General features: G+C 39.4%; 1 protein-coding gene across 10 annotated transcripts in view; it reads left to right on the forward strand.

Annotated features, from left to right (window-relative positions):
• The window catches only part of APBB2 (amyloid beta precursor protein binding family B member 2), a 169,936-nt gene that overhangs the window by 87,700 nt on the left and 56,942 nt on the right, over positions 1-25,294 (forward strand). For 5 of the 10 annotated variants that reach the window (XM_082282134.1, XM_082282135.1, XM_082282138.1 and 2 more), the window contains 4 exons: positions 11,444-11,652; positions 16,640-16,702; positions 17,146-17,231; positions 17,342-17,402. In XM_082282134.1, the coding sequence (XP_082138260.1) occupies positions 11,444-11,652; positions 16,640-16,702; positions 17,146-17,231; positions 17,342-17,402 (419 nt within the window). The remainder of the gene's footprint in view (positions 1-11,443; positions 11,653-16,639; positions 16,703-17,145; positions 17,232-17,341; positions 17,403-25,294) is intronic. The other 5 variants (XM_082282139.1, XM_082282136.1, XM_082282141.1 and 2 more) reach the window with 3 other exon arrangements.

Raw genomic sequence — 25,294 nt, forward strand, 5'->3', positions numbered from 1 at the left:
TGTGACCAAGAGCTCCATAACTGAATTATGTATTACATGAAAAAGTATTTCCCTTTGTTATAAAATTGCTCTCCAATAATTTCATTTAGGGTCTATTGCTTTTCTGTTTTAGAAAGCAGTAAATAACAGTGAATGATGATTTCCTTTCCTTGCCTGCTTCCCACCATTCATGATTTTACAGATTTCTCTGACATCCTCCCCTCCTCCCTGTCATTTATTTTCCAAGCTGGAGAGTCCTACTTCACTTAGTGTCTCTTCCTGCAGAGAGATTTTTATCTGTCTGTCTTTTCTAATTCTGCTACCTCCATTTCTATAGTAGGGCACGTGAGGTGCATGCACTAGTCCTGTAGTAGTTCAATCCTACATTAAAACTGTAGGCATAGAGACTTTTATCTTGATCTTGGTTCCTAACGTGTAACTTTTTCAACTGCCAGTGAGTATTAAAATGCTGACTTCAAAAAAACTTGGTGACCTTGATTCTTCCAGAGTGGCAAAAGGTAATTAATTATCTGCTGTTGTATGTGAGGATTTGAAGTAGCAGAAGAGTAACAGTGAAGGAACTTCTAAGAAATTGATAAAAAAGAGGAGATGGGCATCTTTGTCTGTAGAAGAAAACTGAAAGGTGAAGGTTGTACATTGAAAAACAGCTCTTGAAACTATGTGTATCCTAATCCTGTAGGATCTATCTGTGGTCTTTTGTTTTTGCACAGCAACAAAGGTGAATAGAAATCCAGAAAGAGCACTCTTCTCATCCTGCATGACTGGTTTTCCATCTTTCCAAGACCACCTGCAGTCCTCTGGCATGTCCACAAATTGTAAGGTTTCCACCAAAGATTAGCTACTGTTTTCAGCTGGGGAAAGGATCATTCTGTTGCTTGTGCATCTCATTTTACTGTTTGTGACAACATGTGATGACAATCAGCTGTTTGTGGTGACAAACATCTTTGAGATTTCTTTACACCAGAAGGTCTTTTCCCCAGTGCTTACAGAGCTCAGTGGCTTGTGGTTTATCATACGCTGGAGATTTTGTCTGTTGATTTCCTGTGCTTTGTCATGCTTTTATTCTTACCAAGCAGAATGTTTGTGTTCAGGGATATTCTATCTCAGGGTTCACAATAAAGAAAACTTCTCAAGTTGTGTTCTGGGTGTATGCATCTTTAAGGGAAGTTTATCCTCATTTTCAAAGCATCCATTTTGTTAATGGGCTTTGAATTAATGTGGTGCTAATTGCAAGTGAAATTGTGTTGTGGTTCTGTAGAATTTTAAAATTAATCCCTTCATTTTTCTCTTTCAAATGCTGTCTGGCATAGGACTCAAGTTGCTGTGTCTTGGGTTTGTTCCTGGCTACTGTTTGCTAATGTAGTCTTCCCAGGAAGATATGGCCCAAAGTTATTTTTTCTGAATTTTCTTCTAATTCTTGCTACTGCTAATATCAGAGATACTTTTTGTATCTCCTTAAATGCAGATTTTTAAGTTTAGCTTCAATTACATATATGAATCCACTCTGTGAAAAATATAGAATTTTAGTGCTGGAGTGCCATGAAGTAGGTATGAGAATGAAAACAGTGATATTTCTAATGCTAGATGGATGCTTTCAAAGATGATTAGCATCTTTGAGATTTCTTAATACCAGAAGGTATTTGGACAGTATGACTAAAGATTTAATCACAAATTGATATACCAGTGTAGTGATGTGAAATACTTTGAATAAACTGCAGGGCTGCGAGAGACCCCCCTGTGTGCTGTCAGCACGCTTCCCTCTCCACGGCAGGTGAGGCACAGCCAGCTCCCCTGGTGCTTCCATCTGCTGTCAGAAGCCCCCGCTCACAGAGCCTTCCCACTGTAGATGCTGTACACTGCACTTCATGTATGGCTCTATGCATTGTGCTGAAAAGGCTTAACTTCAACTGAAGCAAAATTACTTTTGAAAAGGTTAAAGTTGTTTGGTTGTTGGCTTTTTTTTATAAGAAGTCTCCAAGTTTGAAGGCTGGGAGGTGAAGCATGAGTTCACCGTCTTACAAGGCCTCAGCATGGGCTGGAGCTGCCCGTGGTGCCCAAGCTCCTCCCTTAGTGCCTCTCTCTGCAGGCTGGCCATGGGCCATGGGGGCCAGTGTGCTGCTTCCTAGGCTTGTGCAAAGCTTCATGTATATGCAGCTCTAACAGAGTGGATTTTACCATAACAAATTCTCCCATCCCTTCAGTACTGTAGCAACATGAAATTAATTTGGAGATGGGGAAATAGTAGGTCTTCAGCTTCTATGTTGGAAACAAACAGGAGCCTTCAGTTTGCTCTCTAAGGCACATTTCGCTACAGCTTTAAAGTGGCAAACTGATCCATTATATAGATTGTTAAAAGTCACATTCCAGCTTTTACTGCTAGTACTTAGTTGACCAAGTTTTGCCATATTAGAAAGAGCAGTCCATACTGTAGGATTGGAGGGGGGACTCTGATGTGTAGACGCACTGGAGTGCAGTGGCTGATCTCTGTGTACCGTGTGTGATTGTCTGGTGCTTGGGTGCAGGGAGCCTGCACAGATCCCAGGGAGTACCTGGAGTCTGGGCATGACTCCAGGAGAGTTATTGAATGCATCTCAGACCTCTCCTCCTACCCCTCCCTGGCTTTGTTTAACAGGGCTTGCTCTCTCCTGCCTCACAAGATTGGTGTGAAGATAAAACAGTCATTTTCACGGCATCCTAGAGCATCTGCTGCACTGTGTGAGCCAAAGGATGCACAGAGCTTGCATATGAGAGGAGAAATGACTGTTCTTGCAAACTTCGCTTTTTTTTGTGAAGTAAAACATTTAATTTCAGATAGTAACTCAGATTGCAATTCAATTTTATGTTCTGTTTTCACTGAATCATTAAATTCAGGAAAAGGTTTTTCTAATGCATTTGCACAGTGCTCTAAATGAAGCTGTCAAAGAAAAGCAGCTTTAGTCAAGCCACCAATTGAATTGTATGTCTGGGCCATTGGGCAGCTTGACTGGCTTTTAATTAGCCAGTCATATGCACAAAAACATTAATGAGTACATCCCTAAAATTTCAGACTATATCAATATTTATGCAAGGTATTCTCCAGAGAAGTGCAGTCCTTCCTTTCTCTACATTGACTCCTGAAGTCAGTAGGCCTCATTGTATTTTAGATTAAAAAATTACCTTTGCCCAATACCTGACTTTTAATGCAAGTATTTTTTATGCAGTTCCTTTTCTAAAATGGAAAAGAAAAAATGGTGACTGCTAGTCAGATTCTTTCTTCCATACTCTGTCTTACTACTCATGTCATTCGGATTAAAGAGGCACTCACTGATATCACCAACCCTCAATTTAAACTATTGAGGATACAATAGAAATAGAATAGAGTGGATAGAAAGCTATCTCTCGGTTCAAAAAAATGGGATTAAAAGTGTGGAGTCCAACCTTGTTGCCATTCTTTAGTACCAGGGATTGATGGCAAGTGTATTGGAGGGATTAAGATCTGTTCCTCTGTCTTTCATGGCTTGTGTCAAGTTAAGTAGCACTAGCTACTAGCAGAAAGTGTAAGGGAGATGGGAACCACTTGTGTTTACAGCCAGTCCCAGTAAAATGGAGAGTTACAGGTTGGGAGATGTTGAACTCTAATGTTTGAAGCTTGTCAAACAAGAGTGTTAGTTGTAAGTAAAGCACTGTGGTGCAGGACTTCCTTTGTGGAGAGTTGAAGCTGTTGAGGTGACCCTACTGCCATATGCCAGACATTGGCACAACATCCTCTCCTGCTCTGCAGGCATCCATTGTCTTGAAGGCAGAAGGACATCTGTGTTTAACTGCTTTTTGGGTCAGTATTACAGACTGAATCTTTCTGTTTAGTGTGAAAATGCCAGACTATATTTGTTCATTGCTCAAAATTAATGGTTTGTTCTGTGGATGGTTTGACACTAGCATACCAATTCACTTTGAGGAGACAGGAGAATCAGACCCTTTAAGAGAGAAATACATAAATCCAGAGCTGCTATCAATGTGATTTTCCCGGGTTTTCTAGGAAATGCTTGGCTGCTGTTGTGACAGATAAATTTTGTGAAGGGAAGGAAGGCTGGACTCCATGCATATGCACATTTGTTTTCCCGTGGTGTGCTGTGTCCCTGCCGGTGCGACACTGTAAGTCTAGCAGTCCCTTGGTGGGGTGGTCATTTAATTCTTCCTCTTTAGACCAAACAAAACCCTGCTTTGGAAACAAGACGGAGTAGTTAAATATGTTATGAACCCAGAACAGGAGATCGTATGCTGCAGTTCTTCTGTCTGTGGGGAAAGGCATGGGAAGAGGAGATACTATGCAAGAAAAAAAAATCAGAAAAGCAGATGCAGATTGCTGCTGCACTGGTTTAGCCCTGAAAGTTAACTTGCAATAACATTTTTTAGGAATTTTCTAATGATGATAATGAAAATACTGCTCTTAATGAATTATTTGCTGCTCAGAGTCCTTCACAGTGAGGACATCCTTTGGGTCACAATCACACAACACATGATCACAGTGGATTTAGACCAAATTAGAGGTATACAGTCTGCTGTGTTTTGGACTCCTCTTTAAGTAAAAGCTTTTGCCATCTAGTGGAAGGAATAGAGAACTAGCATTTCGAATAAGCTAGAAACCCACTTATACTGTATTCTTTACTGTGAGGGTGAGAGCACTGGAGCAGGCTGCCCAGAGAGGTTGTGGAGTCTGCTTCTCTGGAGACATTCAAAACCCACCTGGATGCAATTCTGTGTAACCTGCTTTTGCAGGGGGGTTGGATGAGATGATCTCCAGAAATTCCTTCCAACCCCACCCATTCTGTCATTCTGTGTTATGCAAAATGTATTTATAAGCAGTAGATCACTTGCTAGAACAGTAGCAGATTATTCTGACTGCTTTGGAAATTAATTGGTAGAAATCCTCTAAGGTATTGGTGCACTTTGTTCAGATAGCATCTCATTTAAGCACCAAATTGGTGGAAAGGGCATTCATTTATATGCTGCCCTCACTTGTTTGGGACTCTTTTTCATTCCACCCTAGATGGTACCTGCTTATTTTTTCCTGGATCTTAGGTTGGCCAATATGCTTTGAATTCTGTGGTGGCTTCTTCCTCCCACTAGTGGGATGGGGAAGAGAACTGGAAGAGCAAAAGTGAGAAGAAGTCACGACTCACAATAATGAAAACTTACTAAGTGAAGAAAGAAATAATCTTATATAAAAAAGTGATGCAAACACTAGTACTAGCAGGCCAGTTCCTAGCCAGTTTGCTTGAGGCTGAGAACACAGATGATCTCGGCCCTATGCAAGCACTGCTCAGCAATAACTAAACCACTGGTACGTTTCCAGCACTTGTTTTGGTCACAAATGTAATGTCCAGTACCTTACAGGCTGCTAAGAAAAACAATTAACCCAATTCCAACCAGACTCAGTATATCTTCTTAGTTGCCCAGCTCTGCTAATGTCCATCAGCATCCTAATAAGGAGATTGAGATCTCATCACAAAATAGAGTTTGTGGACAAGCCATAGGATGTGTCTCCAGTACAGCATTCTCAGGTAGCAATTCATCAGCTTTTGCTCAGTCTGTAATTTCATGTTGTCACCACTGCTCCACCTGGCTAAACAGCCACCCTCCTCCAGATGGGACAGAGGCTGGCTTCTTCCTGGTCCGTCTGTCACCACAACAGCTCCCTTGAGACAGCAGTTCAGGTCACCTCCAAGTCTTCCTTACTTACTTTACCAGAGTCTGCTTGTTTTGTGGATAGGTGTTTTTGGTTGGTGAACAGGCTAGTCTTCTTGTGTTTACCAGTTTTTTGCCCATTTTCCAGGAAGGAATATACAGACCTTTCCTCTCTGTCTTACTGCAGTACTTTTTCCTACTGTTGCTGCTGTTAATATCAACTCCTCTAAACGCAAGCTGTGGTGCTGGTTTCTCATGGCTTCACCTCTGGACCTCAGACTGTGTGGCCCCTGAGCAGACAACTTGGAGAGCCCAAAAATTCTCCCATTTAAGCAGGACAGCTAGTATCATCCATAGCCCTCATCCAGGGCTATCATCAAGAGTTCTTCAGAGTCCCTCTGCTGAAACACTTGCCCTTGTTTTCTTTGGTAATTGTATAGTACTGTGGTCCTTTTATCAACAGCTTGGGCTTTGGTCATTGAAAAGGAGAAGAAGGTAAGACAGCAAAACAAGTGTGTTTAGTTGCGGTTTTTGGGTTTTTTTCCTGAATGTTGACAAATCTGCTTTCCTCTCTTTTCCTTAAGATTAGTCATCTCTGCTTGAACGCTTCTTATGCTTGTAGTAACATTTATACAGCCAGACAAAGATCACATCTCATGAAAAATAAAAATAGTACAGGAGATTAATTCCACGCTTCCTTAGGATTTTTACAAATTCAGTCTTTTCTGATTATGGTTGATTTTACAGTTGATCAAAACAGCAAATCATTTTGGCACAGATGGAGTCTGGTTACATGTATGCCTGTAAATCCCACGTTTCAGCATGTTTTCCTGGAAAGTGTTAGAGAAGCTTCCTCTCCCCAAGTGCATGTGAGTGATGGCTGGTTCAGCAATTCGGTGAGGAGCATGACAGGGTTGTCATGACAACCAGTTACATGCTGTGAGCAAAGATGGTGACAAACGAGCATCTTCTGGCTGATTATTACTCCTTGTTGAATAACATTCCCCAAATTAGACAGATGTGTCTGATTTATAATTACTCGACCTATTGACTCGTATTTTTGCTGCATTGTCTCTGAGATAGCATTCATGCTTCTTGCAGTGGTGCTTAGGCAAGGCTGCCTGCTGGCCATCATTGGTGTGAATCATGGGAGTAGGTGAAGCTGTTGATTTTGCTGTAGTGCATGCACAGTGAGGAGAAGTTATCTTTAGAGACTTCTTTTCGTTAAAACCAAACAATTTAAGCTTGCACATTGAGCCCAGTGCAGGAAATAGATGGGATAAAAATACACAAGGCTTATGTTCTTTCTGTTGTGCTATTGAATGGAGAGTGCTCCTTGAATTTTGTTTGCCCTCAGTCATTAATACAAAGTCTTCCTCTCCCTTCAGTGCCTGCCTTGATCTTTAGTGTGCCTATAGGGTGGGGGGAAATATGCTTCCCTTAGGATGAAATCCTGGATCTGCTGAAGTCATTGGCATCTCTTCAAAAAGACTAAGTTTCTTTGGCTTTCTTTTCCTTTAGTTTTGCTTTTATTTAAATGCAGAAGACAGAAGTAAAACATTTTCATTTCAAGATTTTGGAACTTCAGAAAAGAAAACAGTACTTTCCCCCACCTCTTTCCTTTTGTTAAAACCTTTTTATCCTCCTGTCTTCCCAGTTCCTTTTTGTGCTTCCCCTCAGCTGCTCAGAAGGATAGCATCTGTAATACACATGTGATATGGTGGGCCAGCTCTTCATTATGCTTCAGCCCAGCAATGAAGACAGACATCAGATATGAAGCTAGTGATTTCCCATTGGTGCCCAAACACTAGGACAACATGTTGTTGGATACTGTTGCTATCCCAGTCTCTGCAATTTTTGACATAGGAAGCTTTGATGCAGATCTCTTATTACAAACAAGGTGCTTTTCAGTTTGAATTCCTTCATTTATATTATGCCTCCACTCCTGGAATGTGAGCAATGGGAGCACCAGAGATTCAGAAGTGACTTTATAGATTTCTTATTGGCCAGATTATGTTTTTAGATTTGGAAAACACTGGAAGTGTTCCTGTTTGTACCATCATGCTTCCAGCCTGGACAATGAACACTCCTTTTCAGTTAATTTTTTTACTGCAAAAGTATACTTTTGAGATGGTGATAGGCACTCATAGTCTGGATCAAATCCGGTCTTGGGATGGTGTCCCTTTCCTTCAGAGGATCCTAACAGAAGAAAAATTGTTACAAAACCATCATAAGAATTGAGATAACTAAGCTACAAGTACAAAACAAAAAAAGAGATATCTCATTTTTATCTCTGTACAGTGTGGGTATTTTATTACTTAAGCTATTTAGATAGTGTAGATCAAGTGTTTGCAAGTATTGTTGAGCCTTGCAGACAAGCAGTCTCACTTGGGCATTCTGCTTACCACACAGTGAAATAAGCCCTTCTTAAGCTAGAAAGACTGACTGAAAGTGTAGTGCTTCCACTAAGTCCAGCAGAGCTGCATTTGCATTAGCCAGAGGCTGTGCACTCACATCTGCTGCTACTTCTTCCAAGGAGACAAAATGAGATCCCTCTGTTGAAATGAATCCCTGGAAAAGCAAAGCATGTGTCCTTTGAATGATGCAACGATACCTCTCAGATTTCCCTGAATGTATTTTCTGTCTTAGTATGACTCTACCTTGTGGCTGTCTCCCAGTTTTTCAAAAATATGGTTTTAACATGTGAAATAACAGTTAAAATTGTCCTGTGGCACAGATGCTCTTACTGTACTGCACCTCCCAGGTACAGAACTTCCAGCACTCTGATAACTCTGTACAGCATTTTTACAGTCTCTGTTTTGAAGTCATGTATGCTGCCAAACTGAAGCCCTTTGTGCCTGCATTTCCTCTTGCTCAAGAGTACTCTTTTTGTCCATAAATTAGTCCCCCAGCCATGATGATTGGTGGGATTTGTTTTCACCTGAAGAAGACATGCATGTGCAAAATACATGTCTGTTTTTCCAAGTACCTCTCCCAGTTCAATACAAAATTTATTGCATTAGACCTGTTGCCTTACTTAAGAGTGTTTTCTTCAGGAATGAAGTTTGCTTGGCCTTCAGTAAACCAGTTTCCCTCATGCACAAGGAACTAGGCAGAGAGACACCAACTCTGGTCTGTGTCCCCACACGTTGCTTATCATCGCCACCAAGTTCTCTTGGAAGTGGAGATAGCACCTAGCAGCTGCACGACAAAACTACATGTTTTGAAATGTCATGCCATTGAATGGGGTCATTCAAATTCAGAGGTAAATTATTTTGCCACCAGTAATTCCACATTCAAATAGAGTAAAGCCACTTTTGTCGTGTAGTAGGTCTGTGATGCCTCAAGTGCATTCATCTGTCTTGTTAGATTTTGTATGTTGATGCTTATTTTATTATCTTTCTTGGGCTGGTATCTCTTGTGATGCTGCGTTGCCTTTGGCTTGCACGCGGCTTGCATGAGGTGACTGCTTTCATCTGTTAGAATAGTCAGTGCACTAGGGAGGCTTTCCAGTTCATGCTAGTAGGAAACCACAGCCTGTGAAAAGGTTATCCCCACAGTCTCCCATTCTGCAGCACGAGCTCGGACACACATATGGTTGGGGTTTTTTTCAAGTAGGTTTGCATAGCAAACACAAGGCCTGGTGTGTACTAGTTTGAAAAACAAACCAGTGGGAGACACCAAGTCAGAGTAACAATTTAATGGGGAAATTAAAGAAAAGGAAAAAAAACCTAAAAGAAAACACTGGTTCAAAGTGACAGAGTCAAGATACAACCTGAGTCCCTGTTAGGCAGGGTGGTGGTAGGAGTCTGGTAGAATGGTGACTGCAGTCCTCTGAAGCGGTGATCCTGTAGTAAAAAGGTCTGCTCTTCCTCAGAAAGGCCAGTGGTGGCCATGTAGCTCCTGTCCTCTGGAAATCCAGTGAAAAAGGGTTCTCTCTGGTGTTCAGAGTCTCAGATTATATCCACGATGGGATGCTTGGTTCCTCCCTCTGGGTGGAGCATCTCACAATGGGGTAATGAGTCATGAGGCCAGGTGTTGATTGGGCTCATTAACAGAAGATAGTCCAGAGGGAGTTATCTATGAGTCATGCAGCAGGACAATGATGGGCCATTAACAGCAAGATAGTCTGGGGGGAGGAGGCAAGGAAACACTGCCCCACCTGGTTTCAACAGCTCATGAGGATGGTGATAGAATACACTGCAACCCAGGACACTGGTGTCGTAGGATGAACACATGCCCTCTGGTGCTGTCCTGTTCAGCTGTGCTTATTAGATGGTCTGAGGCCAGTCCCTCTGCGTGAGGAGTACCTGCACACAGACATCAATCACAGTCGTTTTGTGTGGGAAATGCTGCTCTTTGAAATTCCTGAGCTATGTTAATTGGAAACAAATACAATTCCTTTTTTATTTCTCAGCATATGCAAGCACATTTTGGTGTATTTATTTTTGCTAATGGATAAGTTTTCAAAATAAATTAGTATTACTCAGCTAGGTGGTATTTTCTTATCCGAGATATTTTACATTATTTCCTTCCAACTGTTTGTTCACATATGAGATAATTTCTTCTCTTTTAACTAATTGTTGCAGAAATGTTTTTGGTTTAAGTCTCTGGGTTAACAATTTTATTTCTGCTGTGAGTTTTGTCTGCTTTTACTTCAAAGTAATTCCTGTTTAGGCCTTTCTGGTACTGAATGTCATTGCAACAATAAATAACAGGACATTGGTTCCTCTGTGTCTTTGGTTGATTAGTTTGAAACTAGTAGTTTAATGCAACCATAGCATAACACTCTCCTGACTGTATATTTGAGTAGCTGTGTATACATCCACATGTATGTATAATGAGGACAGAAGCTGTGCCTGAACTTAAACTGGACTTGCAGATGTTGCCACGCATTGTGATGATTGGATATTTGATCACATTACTTCACATTAGATATTAGATATATGATAACATTGTGATGTTTAGATGTTTAATCACATTATTTCTTGCATGATGTGGTCAAATTGTGGAAAGTGTTTTGTGTTTATTTGCCTTTTATGTGGTTGAGAAGAGTGCAGTTGATTTATTCAGTTGGAAAACAAACATGGTCAAGGTTGAAGATGAATAGGCTTTAAAATGTGTAAGACCTTGGAGTCAGGAACTACGTACTCGAATGCCATAGAGGCCACAACAGGGGACATTTAGAAGCAGGTGTTTAGAATATTTGTGAACTTCTGGAACTGGTTATGAGAATGTTGCTTATTTCAGATATTGGGCCATAGGTGAGGCTTTTTATTAAATTTGCGTTTAATGATATTGTCTAGCATTTCTTCTGCAGAACTTGCTTAGAATAGTCCTCAAGTGGTAAATCAGTAATTTAAGAACTTCTTAAGTGGCTCTGGGGAAGAAATAGACTAGTTTGTATCTCAGAGTGTAAGAATTATTTTAAGTTGTCATGACATTTGTGTGTCTGTCTGTATGTGTGTGCATAAATATGGGTAGCAGAAATGAGAGAGACTCAGAAAAAAGCAACCATGATAAAACACCTGGTAGAAGGCTTGAAGGATAGACTAACCAGGAACTTTTAATTTCAAAAAGGGCTTAAAGAGCAGCAGTATAACAACAGGTTATTCACCTGTTGTCCACTGTTGTGTTACATTGAGCCTCAATAATTTGGTATGTTTTTCTGATGGTCATTTACACAGGAACTGTACCACGGCAATACCAGCTGTGCAGACCCATGGAAAAACTGTTTGTGTCTTTGTGTGACTTTTTTTTTTTTTCCCCCTGTTCTCAGCAGATATATGGAGTGATCATTCATTTCAGACAGACCCAGACTTACCACCTGGTTGGAAAAAAATAAATGACATTGCTGGGATCTATTACTGGCACATACCAACAGGAACAACTCAATGGCAGCGCCCTCTGTCCATCCCAACAGATCTCCAGGGCTCACGAAAAGGATCTCTTGGTTCCATTACTCCATCTCCTACTCCAGAAACTGAGGTAACCTACTGTGTCTTCTTGTGGGCTACATACTGTAAGGAAAATTGAAATAACTCTTTGAACTTGCAGGTTTAGCTGCTAGCTAAACTGGCCTGATATGTCCCAAAGTGTAGCTACTTGTTGATAATATGTCGTAAGTATCTGTTCTCTATGTTCATTTTTAATGACTGTGCCTGATCAAACACCCTAAACTTTGGATGTGTTAGATGACATCAACCATGTCTCAGATAAATTAGACAGGCAGTTCCTGATGAGCGTGAAACTTTGGCAGTTCTGTAGCATATGCTGAAGCATTGCTGTGTTATATGGATAGAGGATACATAAAATCTTTGCACATGATAGCAGACTTTTGGCTGGACTCTGTTTGCATCTTCTTTCTTCTTGGTTCATTTGGTAGGAGTATCACAATAGACATATGAGCCTTCTTTTGAGACACTAGTTCCTTTACAGGGTAGTTTCTACTGAATAAACATGAAGTGTTCTCAAATGTAAGCCTCTGTACACCCTGCCAGTACCAACGACTCTCAGTGTTGCAGTCAGGTTTTAACTAGAAACAGAAAGAGATACACTCGGTCCTCCACACGTGCTGAAAGAGCAGTACATGGTACTGCCTTTTAAGATAATGCTTTCAGGCACAATCCTAGGGTTTGTTTGGTGTCATGTAAGTAGAAAAATAAAATCAATTGTTATAAAGAAGAGTATGCTTCAAAAAATACAATCACTTTGTTTTAGTATGCTGGGAAGACTTCTATGGAATTAACTACTAATATAAAATAAGGTTGGTTTTAAATTATTTTTATACTGAATTTTCAGAAAAATGTCCACAGCTCTGTCAGGGGAAGTCTTTGTACTGGTTCTGAGTTTTGGATCAGGCAATCTTTAGGGGTTTAGTTTTTTGGGTTTTAATTCATTTAGAGAGAACATTTTTTGTGTTCTTGATTTTGTTCATGTATGCACCAAACTAACTTACATGGAAGTTAAGAGGAGTTAAGGACATTCAAGTGTGTATTACCATCTTGATCCTGAAACTTTTATCCTGTATAGGCTTCTATATGTACAATCTTGTTCATTATTTCAGAAAGGTTGTTCCCACATGTTCATAAATGCTACTCATAAGGTCTGCAAACTTGACCACAACATTTCAGTTATGGTTTACATCAGTCAAGCTCTCATACTGTGCACCAGGCATGCTGGAAGTAATTTCTGAGAGGATTCATGGAGAAAAAACTGTAACTGTTACTATAACTGTTATTCTGGTAGAAAACAAGAAAAAATTCAGAAATGCTGAATGTAAAGTGCTGCACATGCTTCTAGGATAAATTCCTATAATGTACATGTGAAGGATATAACTTTACCATTATTACTTTTCTTACTCTAGAGTGTAGAGAATGGGGTTTTTATTAGTTATAGATGGTTATATAGAAGTTATAGATGGTTTTCACGTAAACACAGAAATCAGTATGGTTGGTAAACTGCAGAGGAAAAATGGCGTATTTTCATTTGAAATATTTTTCTACTTCTGTTTAAAATGTCTTCACAATTAATATTTCAGACTTGCTGGTAATGTATTAGGTGTATTTTTAACCTTTCACAATTCTGTTTGCTTTAAATGAAATATAGTTTGTGTTTATAAATAATAATCATTAATTCTCAGCAGCAGCATGAGAGTACAAAATGCATGAAGTACAATAACATAGATTTTAATGCAGTATAGGTGTATTAAGCAAGACATACATGTATGTGAGTACATAGTAGGCTCATCTAAGTTTTGATGTGGCAGTTCTAATTCAGGAAGGAATTTGTTCCAGCAAAGATTTATGCATAGACTTTTCTATGGCAGCACCAAGACCATATAGTGTGCTGTAAAGGGTGATACAGAAAATAAGCACATCCCCAAAATTCGTATTAGTATGGTATCATGTAGTTATTTTAGTTGGAGGTATAGGCAAAAGAACTTGCTTTTTGTAGGTTTCTGCAGTCATTGATAAGCATCTTACAGTTATTGAAGCCGTACTGGCTTTTTGACTCAGTGGTTATTAAGATAGCATTCCAATACAGTACCGGCAGACTTACTGTACTGGAGTTCAAAACAGGAGCATGAACTGGGCTCAGGATTTTGTCCACTTCCAAATACTGAAACAGCTACAATGAACAGGCATAGCTGGAGTTATAGTGGGAACTGTTAGGAAAAGCCTTGCATTTCTCAAAAGCACAGATGCCAAGCTTTATTAAAAGGAACTGAATGAAGAATCCTTTGTGATTCAGCTGGTTCTGAGCAGAACCCCAGTGCAGAGCAGCAGTGAGAGAGAAATAAGTCATAGTGTGTGTTTAAGAGATAGGGGTAGATAATGAAATAATTTTGACAGTGTCAGCTATCATGAATTTTTGGTTTTTAGTCTCTCTGCAATTGGTATCTGCCAGCACTGTATCATCTCCAAGTCACTGGCAGGCAATACTTGTTTTGATTCTTGTTCACTGCTCTGCTGCATACCCAAGTGCTCCTTCTTTCCCTCCCTGGGAAAGAGTAATATGGGTGTCTGTGATAAGGTCAATCTGACACTTCACAGAAGATTTGGAATTCAGTCTAGAATAGGGACTCCCAAATGCCTTTATCCCAGCACTACCATGGGCAGTGTCACTTGTGGTGAAGAGCTTCTCCTTCCAAGCTGGACCCATGTGTGAGCTGTGTACTGCTGCTTCCCTCATTGGTTGAAGCCTGTGCTTCAAGATAATGTGTTTTGAGAGGGCTGGTTCAGCTCATTCCCCCATGCTGGATTTGTATTGCTTCATTCTGAAAAGGCTGGGGGATATACATGTTTTAGGCAGATGAAATAGTATAATCTAGGACTGAGGATTGGCATGGGTAGCATTTCGTATCTGAACCAGCAGCTTCTGTGAGTCCATAAAAATACTTTATCTAAGTCATAGTTGTCTGTGAAGCATCATGTGCCAGTCTTCAAATGAGTTTATTTGGGCTCTTTCAGGTTTTGAGTTTGTCAAACAAACATTTAGAAACACCTTTTTTTTCCCCCAGAGTAAAACCTTTTTACCCTTTGTCTTGTTTCCTCCTTTTTTTTTTTCATTTTATTTTATTGTGTCCCTGTCTCTTAAATGATGTAATATACAGAAGCTTTGCTTCGTTTGGTAGAATGTGGCTCACAGCTGAGGGCAGTCAACAAAGAACAGATCAAGTCAGCCATTTTTATGTTGTAGCTTACTCTGGATATTTAGCATAAAGAAAAACATTTACTACTGTTGAACAGAGAATTTTAAAAAATGGGCAGGGAGGAATGATGCTGTAATGCATAGAAACGGCAAAAAGTGTTTTAAAAAGGAAACTAATGTGAAAATGTCATACTTTTACACACGCTGCAAGGCAATTTTTCTTTCACAAGATAATAAATCAATTTTAATCCAAAGCAATTATGGGTTAAGCATTATGCGAAAATCCTGCTGATTTAACAAAAATGCTAATAAATGCTAAATATGAATAACCTGTAACATTCCTTCCCTTCCTCCCCCTCAAAAGCATGAAAATGTATTTTGGTTTTGCACAGGTGTTTAAATTTGACTTAGTTTTAGATCAGTCTCCTCTTGTGTGTTGTCAAATTACTTCCTTTTTGAATCCTTGTCTTTTGTAACATTCTCTACCAAATTTTAGAAATTTTGCTACCTCTCCCACTTCCCTGTGCAGAGAAAAAGCTGTAGTGTTTAAGTTTCAATAAGACCTTCTTTGAGATCATAGCAGAATTTGGTGATGGTAGTTGTGTCTTCTTATAGCCTAACTCATCCCAGGCCTTGATCACCTCTAGAAGTTCTTCTGTAGGTAACATAACCACTAGCAGCTAATAATTAAAGAGAAGGAGCTTGGTAGGAAAAGGTAACAACTCAATTAATTCAAAGGCATGTTAGGAAAGGGTTACTCCTGGGAGTTGCTTCTCACAAAATAATTGCTCCAGTGGGGATATACTGAGAATGCTTCCAGGGTGAGAAGTCCACCCTGCAGATGAATGCATTGGGTCGTATTAGTGGGTACCACTTCACCTTGGGGCTGAGCTGGACTGCCCAGCTGAGCTCATCTTGAAAGGGGAATTAATTTCAGGAATTCTTGACTTGGTGAAGCTATAAAGAGGTCTCCCAGCAATCAAATCTCCTGGCTTTTGTTGAGGACAGTGGGAATTCTTTCCTGGTGAGACAGAGGACAGATGTACTCCAACATCAGTTGTTCCTCTCAAGCTTTACAGAAAAGCCTGAACCTCAGGTTGCTTAGTGCTAAACACAATGGTGCTTGCTTGATTGTACCAGTGAACACCTCTGAAAATTTTTGAGAAACTTGAATGGAGAATGAGAGGGTGGGTGCTTTGTTTGGTTTGGGGTTGTTTTTTAAAAAAGCTGCTAGACTTCAAAACTACTTTTTCAGCAAGAAATCTCTGCACTCCATACTAATTCTCCTTCCCTTCCTTGCCCTTTTCTTGTGCTTTCTCTCTAGAAATAATTGATTTTTACCTTGTATGTATCTTATCCTTGTATATATTTTTTGTGTTTCAGTATTTCTAGTTCCAGTACTGTTAGGGTCTTTTAACAAAAGTGCCATTAGGAAATCCTAATGTTTCCCCTTAATTGCTATTTATCAAAGACTGTAGCAGCTGTGGCCAACATTCATATTCAAATTCATTTTGCTTGCTTTTAAGATCATAGTTAAAGAGTAATTTCATTGTCTGTTCCTAATTTATATTAACTTTCCTTGTTTCAATCATTTGTTTTGGTAAGTAACTGTTAGAGGCATGTCTTCTCTCTCCTTTCCTCCAAATGCCATGGTATAGAGGAGTAAGTAGTTGAAGTTTGAGGTGATCTGTTCCCTAACCCATCCTGTAAATATCAATGCTAACAACAGTGTCTTGTGTTTTTTTTTCTTTTTCTTTTTTCTTTTTTTTTTTTTTTTTTTTAATCAATGTGCTTCTTCCTGTGTGAATAATTATGTGTCTAGAAACAGCCATGGAGTGATTTTGCTGTACTGAATGGGGGAAAGATTAATAGTGACATTTGGAAGGCAAGTATATTGTCAGATTTTAGAACCTTTACTACTATTACCCTTGTTTTTTGCATGGCAGTGGCTGTTTTTTCCCCTTTTATTTTTCCATGAATGTCATTCATAACATAGGCCAAAGTGACTGGGGGTACTGCTAGGGATGTCTAGCTCACAAACATGTTGCCTTTTCTGATCTTTCCACTTGGAATGGATTCAATCTAAACTAGCAGAGCAACTGCCATGATGTAACAAATAAGATGCCTGCACTGAATGAAATGCAGCTTGAGAAATATATATATATATATATATATATGCATGCCTCTTTTCAACTTCAGCCAGAAACACTATCGCTTCTTTGCAGGGAGGATTTAATTTCCCTTTGAGATAAGAATTAACATGATGGTGTACTTAATACTATTATAATAGTATTAAAACTATACTGATAGCACTGCCTCTGTCTCTAGGACCTGCATGCAGCCACTGTGAACCCAGACCCAAGTCTGAAAGAGTTTGAAGGAGCAACATTACGCTATGCCTCTTTGAAGCTCAGGTACAATGACTTCACAAGTCTCAGTGGAATGACCAGCTCTGTTTTGTGTTGTGCTGTAATTTTCATATGATTTTAAGACTGATTTTGTCCTTTTTTTTTTTATGTCACAGAAATGGTCCACAATCTGATGATGATGATTCTTGTAGCATCAACAGTGATCCAGAAGCCAAGGTCTGTATGAAGAGCCACAACACTATAACAATTAAAAATCTAGCAGTTGTAAGAATAAACTTGCAAGGTGCAGAATGTCTCCTTGAAATTAAGTGTACCCCTCCTCTTGACACAATGGGTATTGACCATGCAAGACTAATTCCATCAAAGGAAGTTGCAGATTTAAAGCTTCATTCAGTTGGGTGAGGAAAGTGTGACTTATTTTAAAATCACATAAGCCGGGAAATTGGATTTTAGAGCTCAAGATTCTACTGTCCAACTGTAATAACTATCTTCTTGCACAACTGAGTGTCTGTGTGAGACAGGGCTCTGGTGTTTTTTATGCCTGGATGGCTTCTGGGGGCATTCAGTGACAGAATTTGCTCTTTATTTCAAGTTTGTCCCTTTTTAAAGTACTCTTCCTTTTTTATGTGTCTGCTTCAGCTCACAGCTACTAACAAGTAGGTTACAATTTAGAACAAGAAATTTCATGTTTTAGAAGAGAGAATGCAGCCTACTTGGAGAATGCAGTTCATAGGGAAAAATTAAACCATTATGTGATGAAGCAGCATAATAAAATCAAAGCTTTTGCTGTTGTAATCCAAGAGTTTTGAGGAGAAAGAAGCAGTAGAAAGTTTTGAATGCTTGCATATCTATCTCCAGATTTGTCTTCTTGATCGTTTTGCCTTGTGCTTGCATCCATTATTAAGGGTGTATATGAATCTTTATAATTGGAAATCCAAGTAATTTAAATAAGTGTTTTGGCTGTGCCATACAGCTGCAGCAGCTGACAGGATCAGAAACTACTTATTTCCAGGAACAATTATGTGTGTAACAGAGTTGATAATTTTAATAGCATTAATGATATATTTTAAGAGAGAAAACAGACTGATCAGGGCACTTAATTTTCTTTGTCATCTTGATTATTTGGCTTGTGATGTTTGAATCAGATGTAAATAGTTGTACTTTGCTTGGCCTGCTGGTAGTTTCAAAGCAAGGGTTTCAGCTGTGTTCATTACAGTGACAAGCACTAAATTCTGAGCACAGTAAATGGAGTTGAAACAGTAAGGAGCATTAGGTTCCAGTCCTGAGAACGACAGAGGTGTTCCTTTCATGATAAACCTTATAGTATGGAAAGCTTTGTAGGGAGGCAGCATTTTGATATGTCTATGACTTTACCAGGTGATTTGCACTGAGTATTTTTTGAGTCCTTCCGGCATGGAGGACCACGGCAGTAGTTTTGTGGACAAATAATTTGTGTCATGATCTCCCTTCCCTGTCTCATTTGCTGTTTAAACTTCAATGTTCATGGAACAGGTACCTATCTGGTGTGTGTGAGATGTCTATCACAACTAGTCCTGTTTTTCCAGTTCAGGCAAAACTATGCTGATAATGCTTAAATGGGTAACCAAAACTGAGCACCAAAACATTCACAGAAGTGATTGAGAGGAGCAAGACAAGAAATAGACGAGAAACTGGACATGTTTTTGACTTTTTTAAAATCACTTGAGTCAAAGCACCTTACCTGATTTCTGCCCAGTGCAGATGCTGTGCAGGGGCAGGAATAACCATATGTGGGGTCCTGCAGGTGAAGCTCAGCAGTGCTGATGTTGATATGCAGCAGGAGAGGCTGGGGCAGAGCTGTTCACTGCATCTGCCTCTGCCCCAAGTATGGCCATATGTCACAGGAATGGGAAGTGGTCCAGAAACAGCAGGGATAATCTTCACCTGTGGAAAATGCTCTGGGATCTTTATTTCTCACATGGATGGGAAGGAGTTGGGCTAGGTGGACTCCTTGCTAGTCCATGTTACCCCAAATATTGAGAGACTGAAAGAAGTTTGATAGGATTTGAAACTGATGACTTGGAAAAATCAGATATTTTTAGCCCTTTAGGCTCTCCCCTGCCATATTATGTGCCTTAACTATCTTTGATTGAAGCTTGCTTTTCTGTGGCAGCAAGCCCTGATATTTTTTCATTTCATCGTAAGAGAAGGAAGCTTTCTTTAACTCATTAAACTATCTATTGGAAGAATTTGGTAAAATGAACTTTTTTAGAGGTATGTTAGAGATCTTAAACCTATTTAAACCTATTTATGACATTGACCAGTACATTTGTGGAAGAAAACAGCTTCTCTATGGCACGTTTAATGCTGTATTTCAGCAAAGGGAACCGTGCCACCTTGTGGAAAGCTGTAGTAGTTGTCTTCCTGAGTGAGTGTCAAGTTCTGCAAAGATTGAAGCACTGCAGAAATGCTTGTTTTGGTAAAAGCATGTAGTATAATTCATGTAATTTTTGTAAGAAAAGTGACTTATACAGCAACACATTTAAGCATTCACAACTGTCAGGAAAGAACAAATGTTTCTCTATGTATCATGTGCTGAAGATGCAGTTCATAGTTTCATATCTGTGGTGTCTCGGTTAGGTTGTCTGCAGAAGGTCATAAAGGAGAAGTGGAAAGAGGAGAGTTATTACATCCAGCTTCTTGATTTCAGCAATTTATTTTGGTAGAAATTTCTTGAAGAGATGGCTCATTGCGCTTGATGAGGATCCTAATTCTGCATGTGAAACATGCACAACTAGAAATGAGTTTTGAATTGGTGCTTCCCAGGAGACGGATCGTAACCTTCCTGGTTAATTTATAGAGCAATGTGTGCCTTCCTAATTGTGTTTCAAGGAAGGCAAAAGATGCTTTTACCAGTCCCAGACTGTAAATTCTTCTGAGTTGTCTTTTTTTTCATTGTTATAAAATACAACATCCCTATGTAAAAACATAGGAAGGTGCTAAATTTTTTCCTTATGGCCATACAGAGAAATGGAACCTTCTGGGACACCTGTCATTGTCCCTAGGAGTGGATGGAAAATGGAAAGCCCGTGTGACTCATTTTCTCCAAAACCTTTTCCAGATTGGCCTGTTTGGCCTGACATTTGGACATGCCTTTATTCTCTCCTTTTCTCTTCAAGCATGGATTTTCAAATTCCCTGTCCACATTAGTCTGCTCAGCAAAGCTTCACTTTTCCAGCCTTCTCACCATTTTAGAGTAGTTTCAGCTATATAGAATTATCTAAGAACGGGCAGAATGTATTTAAACCTGTGGAAGTACTAGGCATTTACTCCAAAAGACTGTTTTCTACTTTAGAAACCAATAAATGCTCTGGATCTCAAAGGAAGAGAATGAGACTATTTCCAAGAGAGAGCATCAGGAGATGCTCATAGCAGATATTTATATTTAGTGATTCACCTGTAGGTGAATGAAAACACAGTTGGAGACATGGAAAGTGAATTGGTGATGAATTCCTATGGATTAGCTAGGCTTTAGAGTTTAACCAGTTGGCCTTTGGCAACTTGACTTGTGGCTGTTGTGAAAGTGGCCTGTAAATAGAACTATCAGAATAATTTTACAAAATACTATGTGCCCCCAAAGATGTAATATCCATATCTTGGCTGCTTTTCTTACTATGGAAGCAGGTATATGTATTTTGGAGGCATTGTATAGTTGCTTCTTTCTGGTCTTTTCCAGAAGCAAATACCCTGCCTAGACACAGGATCAGCATGTATCCTTGGGGCTGGACATGAATCTGATTTCTGATCCAAGAAAAGACTTAACCTGAGAGGAGCTTTTGCCATGTCCAGCAATCCCAAGAAAGGATTCGTTTCACTGAAAAGAAGTACATAATCTTTTCTTACAGTCAGAGTAGCTTCTAAAATTCTTGGTGCCAGCAGGGAGTATTCAGCATTTCCCAGCAGTCTACCTCAGGCTGCATTACAGTCTTCTCATGAACTCATGAAATGCTGCAGAAAGCCTCAATTAAATTAATTTCAATCAATTAAATTTGAGGAGTTTATTCCATCTTAAGCCTCTTTACAAAAGTAGATTAAATCTAAAAGAGAAATAGGGTATCTTCAACAGTTTTTCTGCCAAAATTGTATTTTGGCTTGTTTTTTGGATTAGGACTTTGTTTCTTTCAAAACAATCTTTTGTTTTCATTCCCTAGGAAATAGCACTAGAAAAATCTTGTACCCATTCCTTTACTCTTACAAGGGAACCGCAGTATATAATCCCATGTATTAATTTCAAGATTCTGGTTTTTGTGGGGGGTTTATCTGCCTTGACTAGTCTTACTGACCAACTGATTCAGGTGTAATTCGCCATTCCACCTTTGCAGCTCCTGGGTAGCAATGGTGAGTGATGGGGATGGCTGTTTCTAAACTGGTTTGTTGTTTCTGAATTTGGCTGTTTGCCATTAGCAGCATGAAGGCACCCTCCCATCTATAGATATGATGCAGGTAGATGATGCAGGTGCTTAAAAATGGTCTGCTTCAAAAGCAGATTTAGAAATAGCCAACGAAAGCACTAAAATATATATCCTCAATGATTTATTTTTTTTAAATCATTTTTTTCATGTTGCTCATTAGACCTTTCAGACAATGTGTTTGCTTGTTCTTTATCTCTGTGAATGATGTTATTATTAACATCTGTTGTGTCATTAGGTAAAAAATGCTAATGTCAGGATGTGATGTACATCATAATACAGATTTCCATCTAGAGGATATTTGCTTCCACCGTGTTCCTAAATGGAGTCTTGTTTAATCAAATATGAAGATGAGTTCAGGGCAGAGGAGGATGTAGCATTTTCCCAAATCTCATGGATTTACTTTATAAGGGCACACAGAGTTACACTATGGTTTTTTTGTTGTATTATATGTAAAGTATAAATATCTGGGATAATGTAGCTTAATTTCTCAAGCCATTCAAGATTATAATTGAGATCCTCCAAAATATTACACGTCTTTCACTCCTAGGAATCCCATATATCTCTGGGATCTAATTAGCTGTGAACCTAACATGCAGGATCAGGACAGGAGTGCCTAAAGAGTAGGAGGGATGTAGAGGAGAGATTTTACTTATAGTCTTCCTTAGAAAAACACATCGCAAAGCTATTCCTCATGTGAAAGAGAATGGAAAATGCTTGAAAATTTACCATTAGTTTCCAAGTTCGTAATGCAAGAATTACATCTTGAGTTTGGAGGCATTATCAGGATTTTCTTTACTAAGATACACTGTACAAAATGTACAGCGTATGGGCTGTGAGATTTCTGCAGGATTGGGAAAGAGAAGATAAAACATAGGAACACCTCTGTTTCAAATCAAAACAGAGTATCTTCATGGCCTGTAAAGTTCCAGTATTGACAGTGGCTTTGTCTGCCACAGGTGTGTTGACCAGAATCATTGTTGGGGTAGTAAGACAGATGCCAAGTGAATTACAGGAGGTTGAATGATGCAGATGGGAGCTGTGTGGGTCATGCTTTGCCCTTGGAACAATTCCTACCCTTGCCATGAATGCCAGGTTTTGTTGGCAGTTTAGGTGCATGCCAGTGACCACTGTCCTTGTGGGGAGGCAGCTTCCCTGGTTGCTTTGCCTGGCTCAGTCAGGTGAGGCAGCACTGGAGGCAGCCTTGCCTCTGAAATTGCAACTGTGGAACACCCAATGCACTGCTGTAGCCTCTGAGGCATGGGACACCATTTCCAAAGGGAAACAGTGCTCTTAAAATTGTAGCTTCTCTACCGGGAAGTGCTGGCTGTGTTTGAGAAAACATGAATATACGTATTTTAATTCTTTTTTTTAATGATGCTGTTTCTTCCAGTGGTGGCAGTTGCTATTGCTTCACTAGGTCAAAGTGCCAGTATCATCTTCAGTACTTTTCTCATGGAAGTGCACAGTCCAGTTTTTCTTGGCTGGAGTTTGTGTACAGCATCTTGCTGTACACAGCCATTTAATAAACTGTGGTGGTTCAGTAGAATACAAAAAACCCCAGGCTGCTGCGCTAAGCAATTTTTTTTTTTTTTATTATAAGACTCTTCACTTTTTAATATTTTAATGTTGCTTATTTTTTATAGTTTTTAATCACAATTTCTTCACTGTTTTATGGTGCAACACAGTAAACTTTTCGTGGTCCAGCAGTACTTTGTGTGAAATTGATGAAGGAACCCTCAGGAATGGACAGAAACTGGGAGAAGCAGCAGTTCATCATACTCATGTGCCACAGACAAAAAGTTTCTGTAGCTGTTCTGCAGACCAATGGATTCTGTCAGCAAGCACCTCCCAGTTTAGCGCAGCCTGGGCTGATATTGCTGGCAGACCTCCCACCAGCAGAGGTCTGGTCTGCTGTCAGCTCACCAGCATCTCTGCTAACACAGTGCAGAGGTAATCACAGCTTGCAACCCATCATATTCCCCACTTGAGACTGACCATTCCACCTCTGAAACAATTTATGTAGCCTCTGTCAGCTTCAGCTTTAGATTGGCCTGTTGCGTGTGAATTGCTTCTTGAATGTCTGTTCCTCGTATTGTTACAAAATGAACTCACAGATATTTTTGTATTTCTCTTCAATTATTTACATTAGCTTGCCAGTGTAGGGCAGCTCAGTGAAATAGGTTGTTCTAGTTTGAAATGTTAAAGTGCTTACCGTTTCATGGCATAGATTTTCAATGGAAAAAGGTGCTGTTTGTATTTATATGTATATATAAATATGTATATTTATTTATGTTATATATTGCACATGCACATTTTGAAACCAGCGTGATACAAATTTGGTGAGTTATTTGTCCATTGTGGACTTGCTGAAAGGTACATTTATGGAGGAAGTTCTTTTAAAAATCAGTTAAAATGGAACATTGTGTTGAATGACAGGGCAATATTTAGATAGCTCTACCCAGCATGTATATTTATTTTTAGTTCTACTTCTAAATTTCACTTTAAAAAATGAGAAGTTTTCCTTGTCAAAATTTTCTGCATTTCATCCAAGAGAAAAGGGATAATATTTATCTCTTAAGAGATGTAAAAGCATGAGATGTGCCATACATCATAGTGCCATGTTGCACAGTTATGCATTATTCCATGTGCTTGAAGATGCTGACTCCATGGTGCTTCCATCTCCTCCAAGGAGACAGTGCGACAGTAAATGGGTCCTCAAATGTGGGAGGTCCACCTGGGCTTAAGATTTCTGGACTATGGATTTGTGCTTATTTGAGTCTTTTTTTGAAAAGTGGGACTTGATCAATAGCGATTTAACTTCATTGATTTTGGGTCCTGTTGTAAACATAACTTCTGCAGAAATCAAATTGCTTGTAGTAATGTTGCTTCTAAAGAGACAAAATTCTGACTTTAGAGGAGCTGGAAGGTTTTTCTCCAGTGATTCAGTAAGGTCAAGGGTTCACTTAAAGGTTGGGAGCTCTTCAGGGGTTTTGTTTGTTTGTGGGTTTTGATGGGTTTTTTTAAAATTTGGACGTCATGCATATTCCCTTTGAAATTATGCACCACAATACTAAGTAAAGTACTGCTGATGGCATTAGAACCACTTATATCTGTCATCCCAAAGAAGAGCCTACTGGGGGAAAATACAGCATTTAAGGTTAAAGTTAACGAGTGCAGAGCATTAGTTTTAAAGAAACGAATGCACACATTCTTTATGCTCTGTAAACGCCTGCAGGGCTTGTCTCTACTGACAAAGCATATGTGTGTGTCTGTTGGGGTCATGTTTGTGTGTTGCAGAGTAGTGAAATCTGCTTGAATTACCCTAACAGTTCAGTTACTCTGCAAGATACACTCGAATTTGAACATCCTTTATTAGCTTCTAGTGAAAAATATGGTTGCCTGTTCTTAAATGGGGAAGCCCAAACCACCCTCAGCTCAAAGCAAAGTGTATAAACCCATCCCTTTAGGATCTGAAGTCAAGGTGTCTGTAAAGCATCTACAGTGAAAACCTGTTCTTGCTGAGAAGACTGGAGAAAAGAATAAGGTGATTTTAATTTCTTCTTCAGAAAGGGGTGTTAGTAGAGAATAGTAGTGTTCATTCTATTTTTAGCTCAAATGACTAGATTTTCACTTGATTCAGAAACACAATAATGAAAT

Source organism: Coloeus monedula (genome assembly GCF_965178545.1).
Source record: "Coloeus monedula genome assembly, chromosome: 5".
Classification (NCBI taxonomy): Eukaryota; Metazoa; Chordata; class Aves; order Passeriformes; family Corvidae; genus Coloeus; species Coloeus monedula.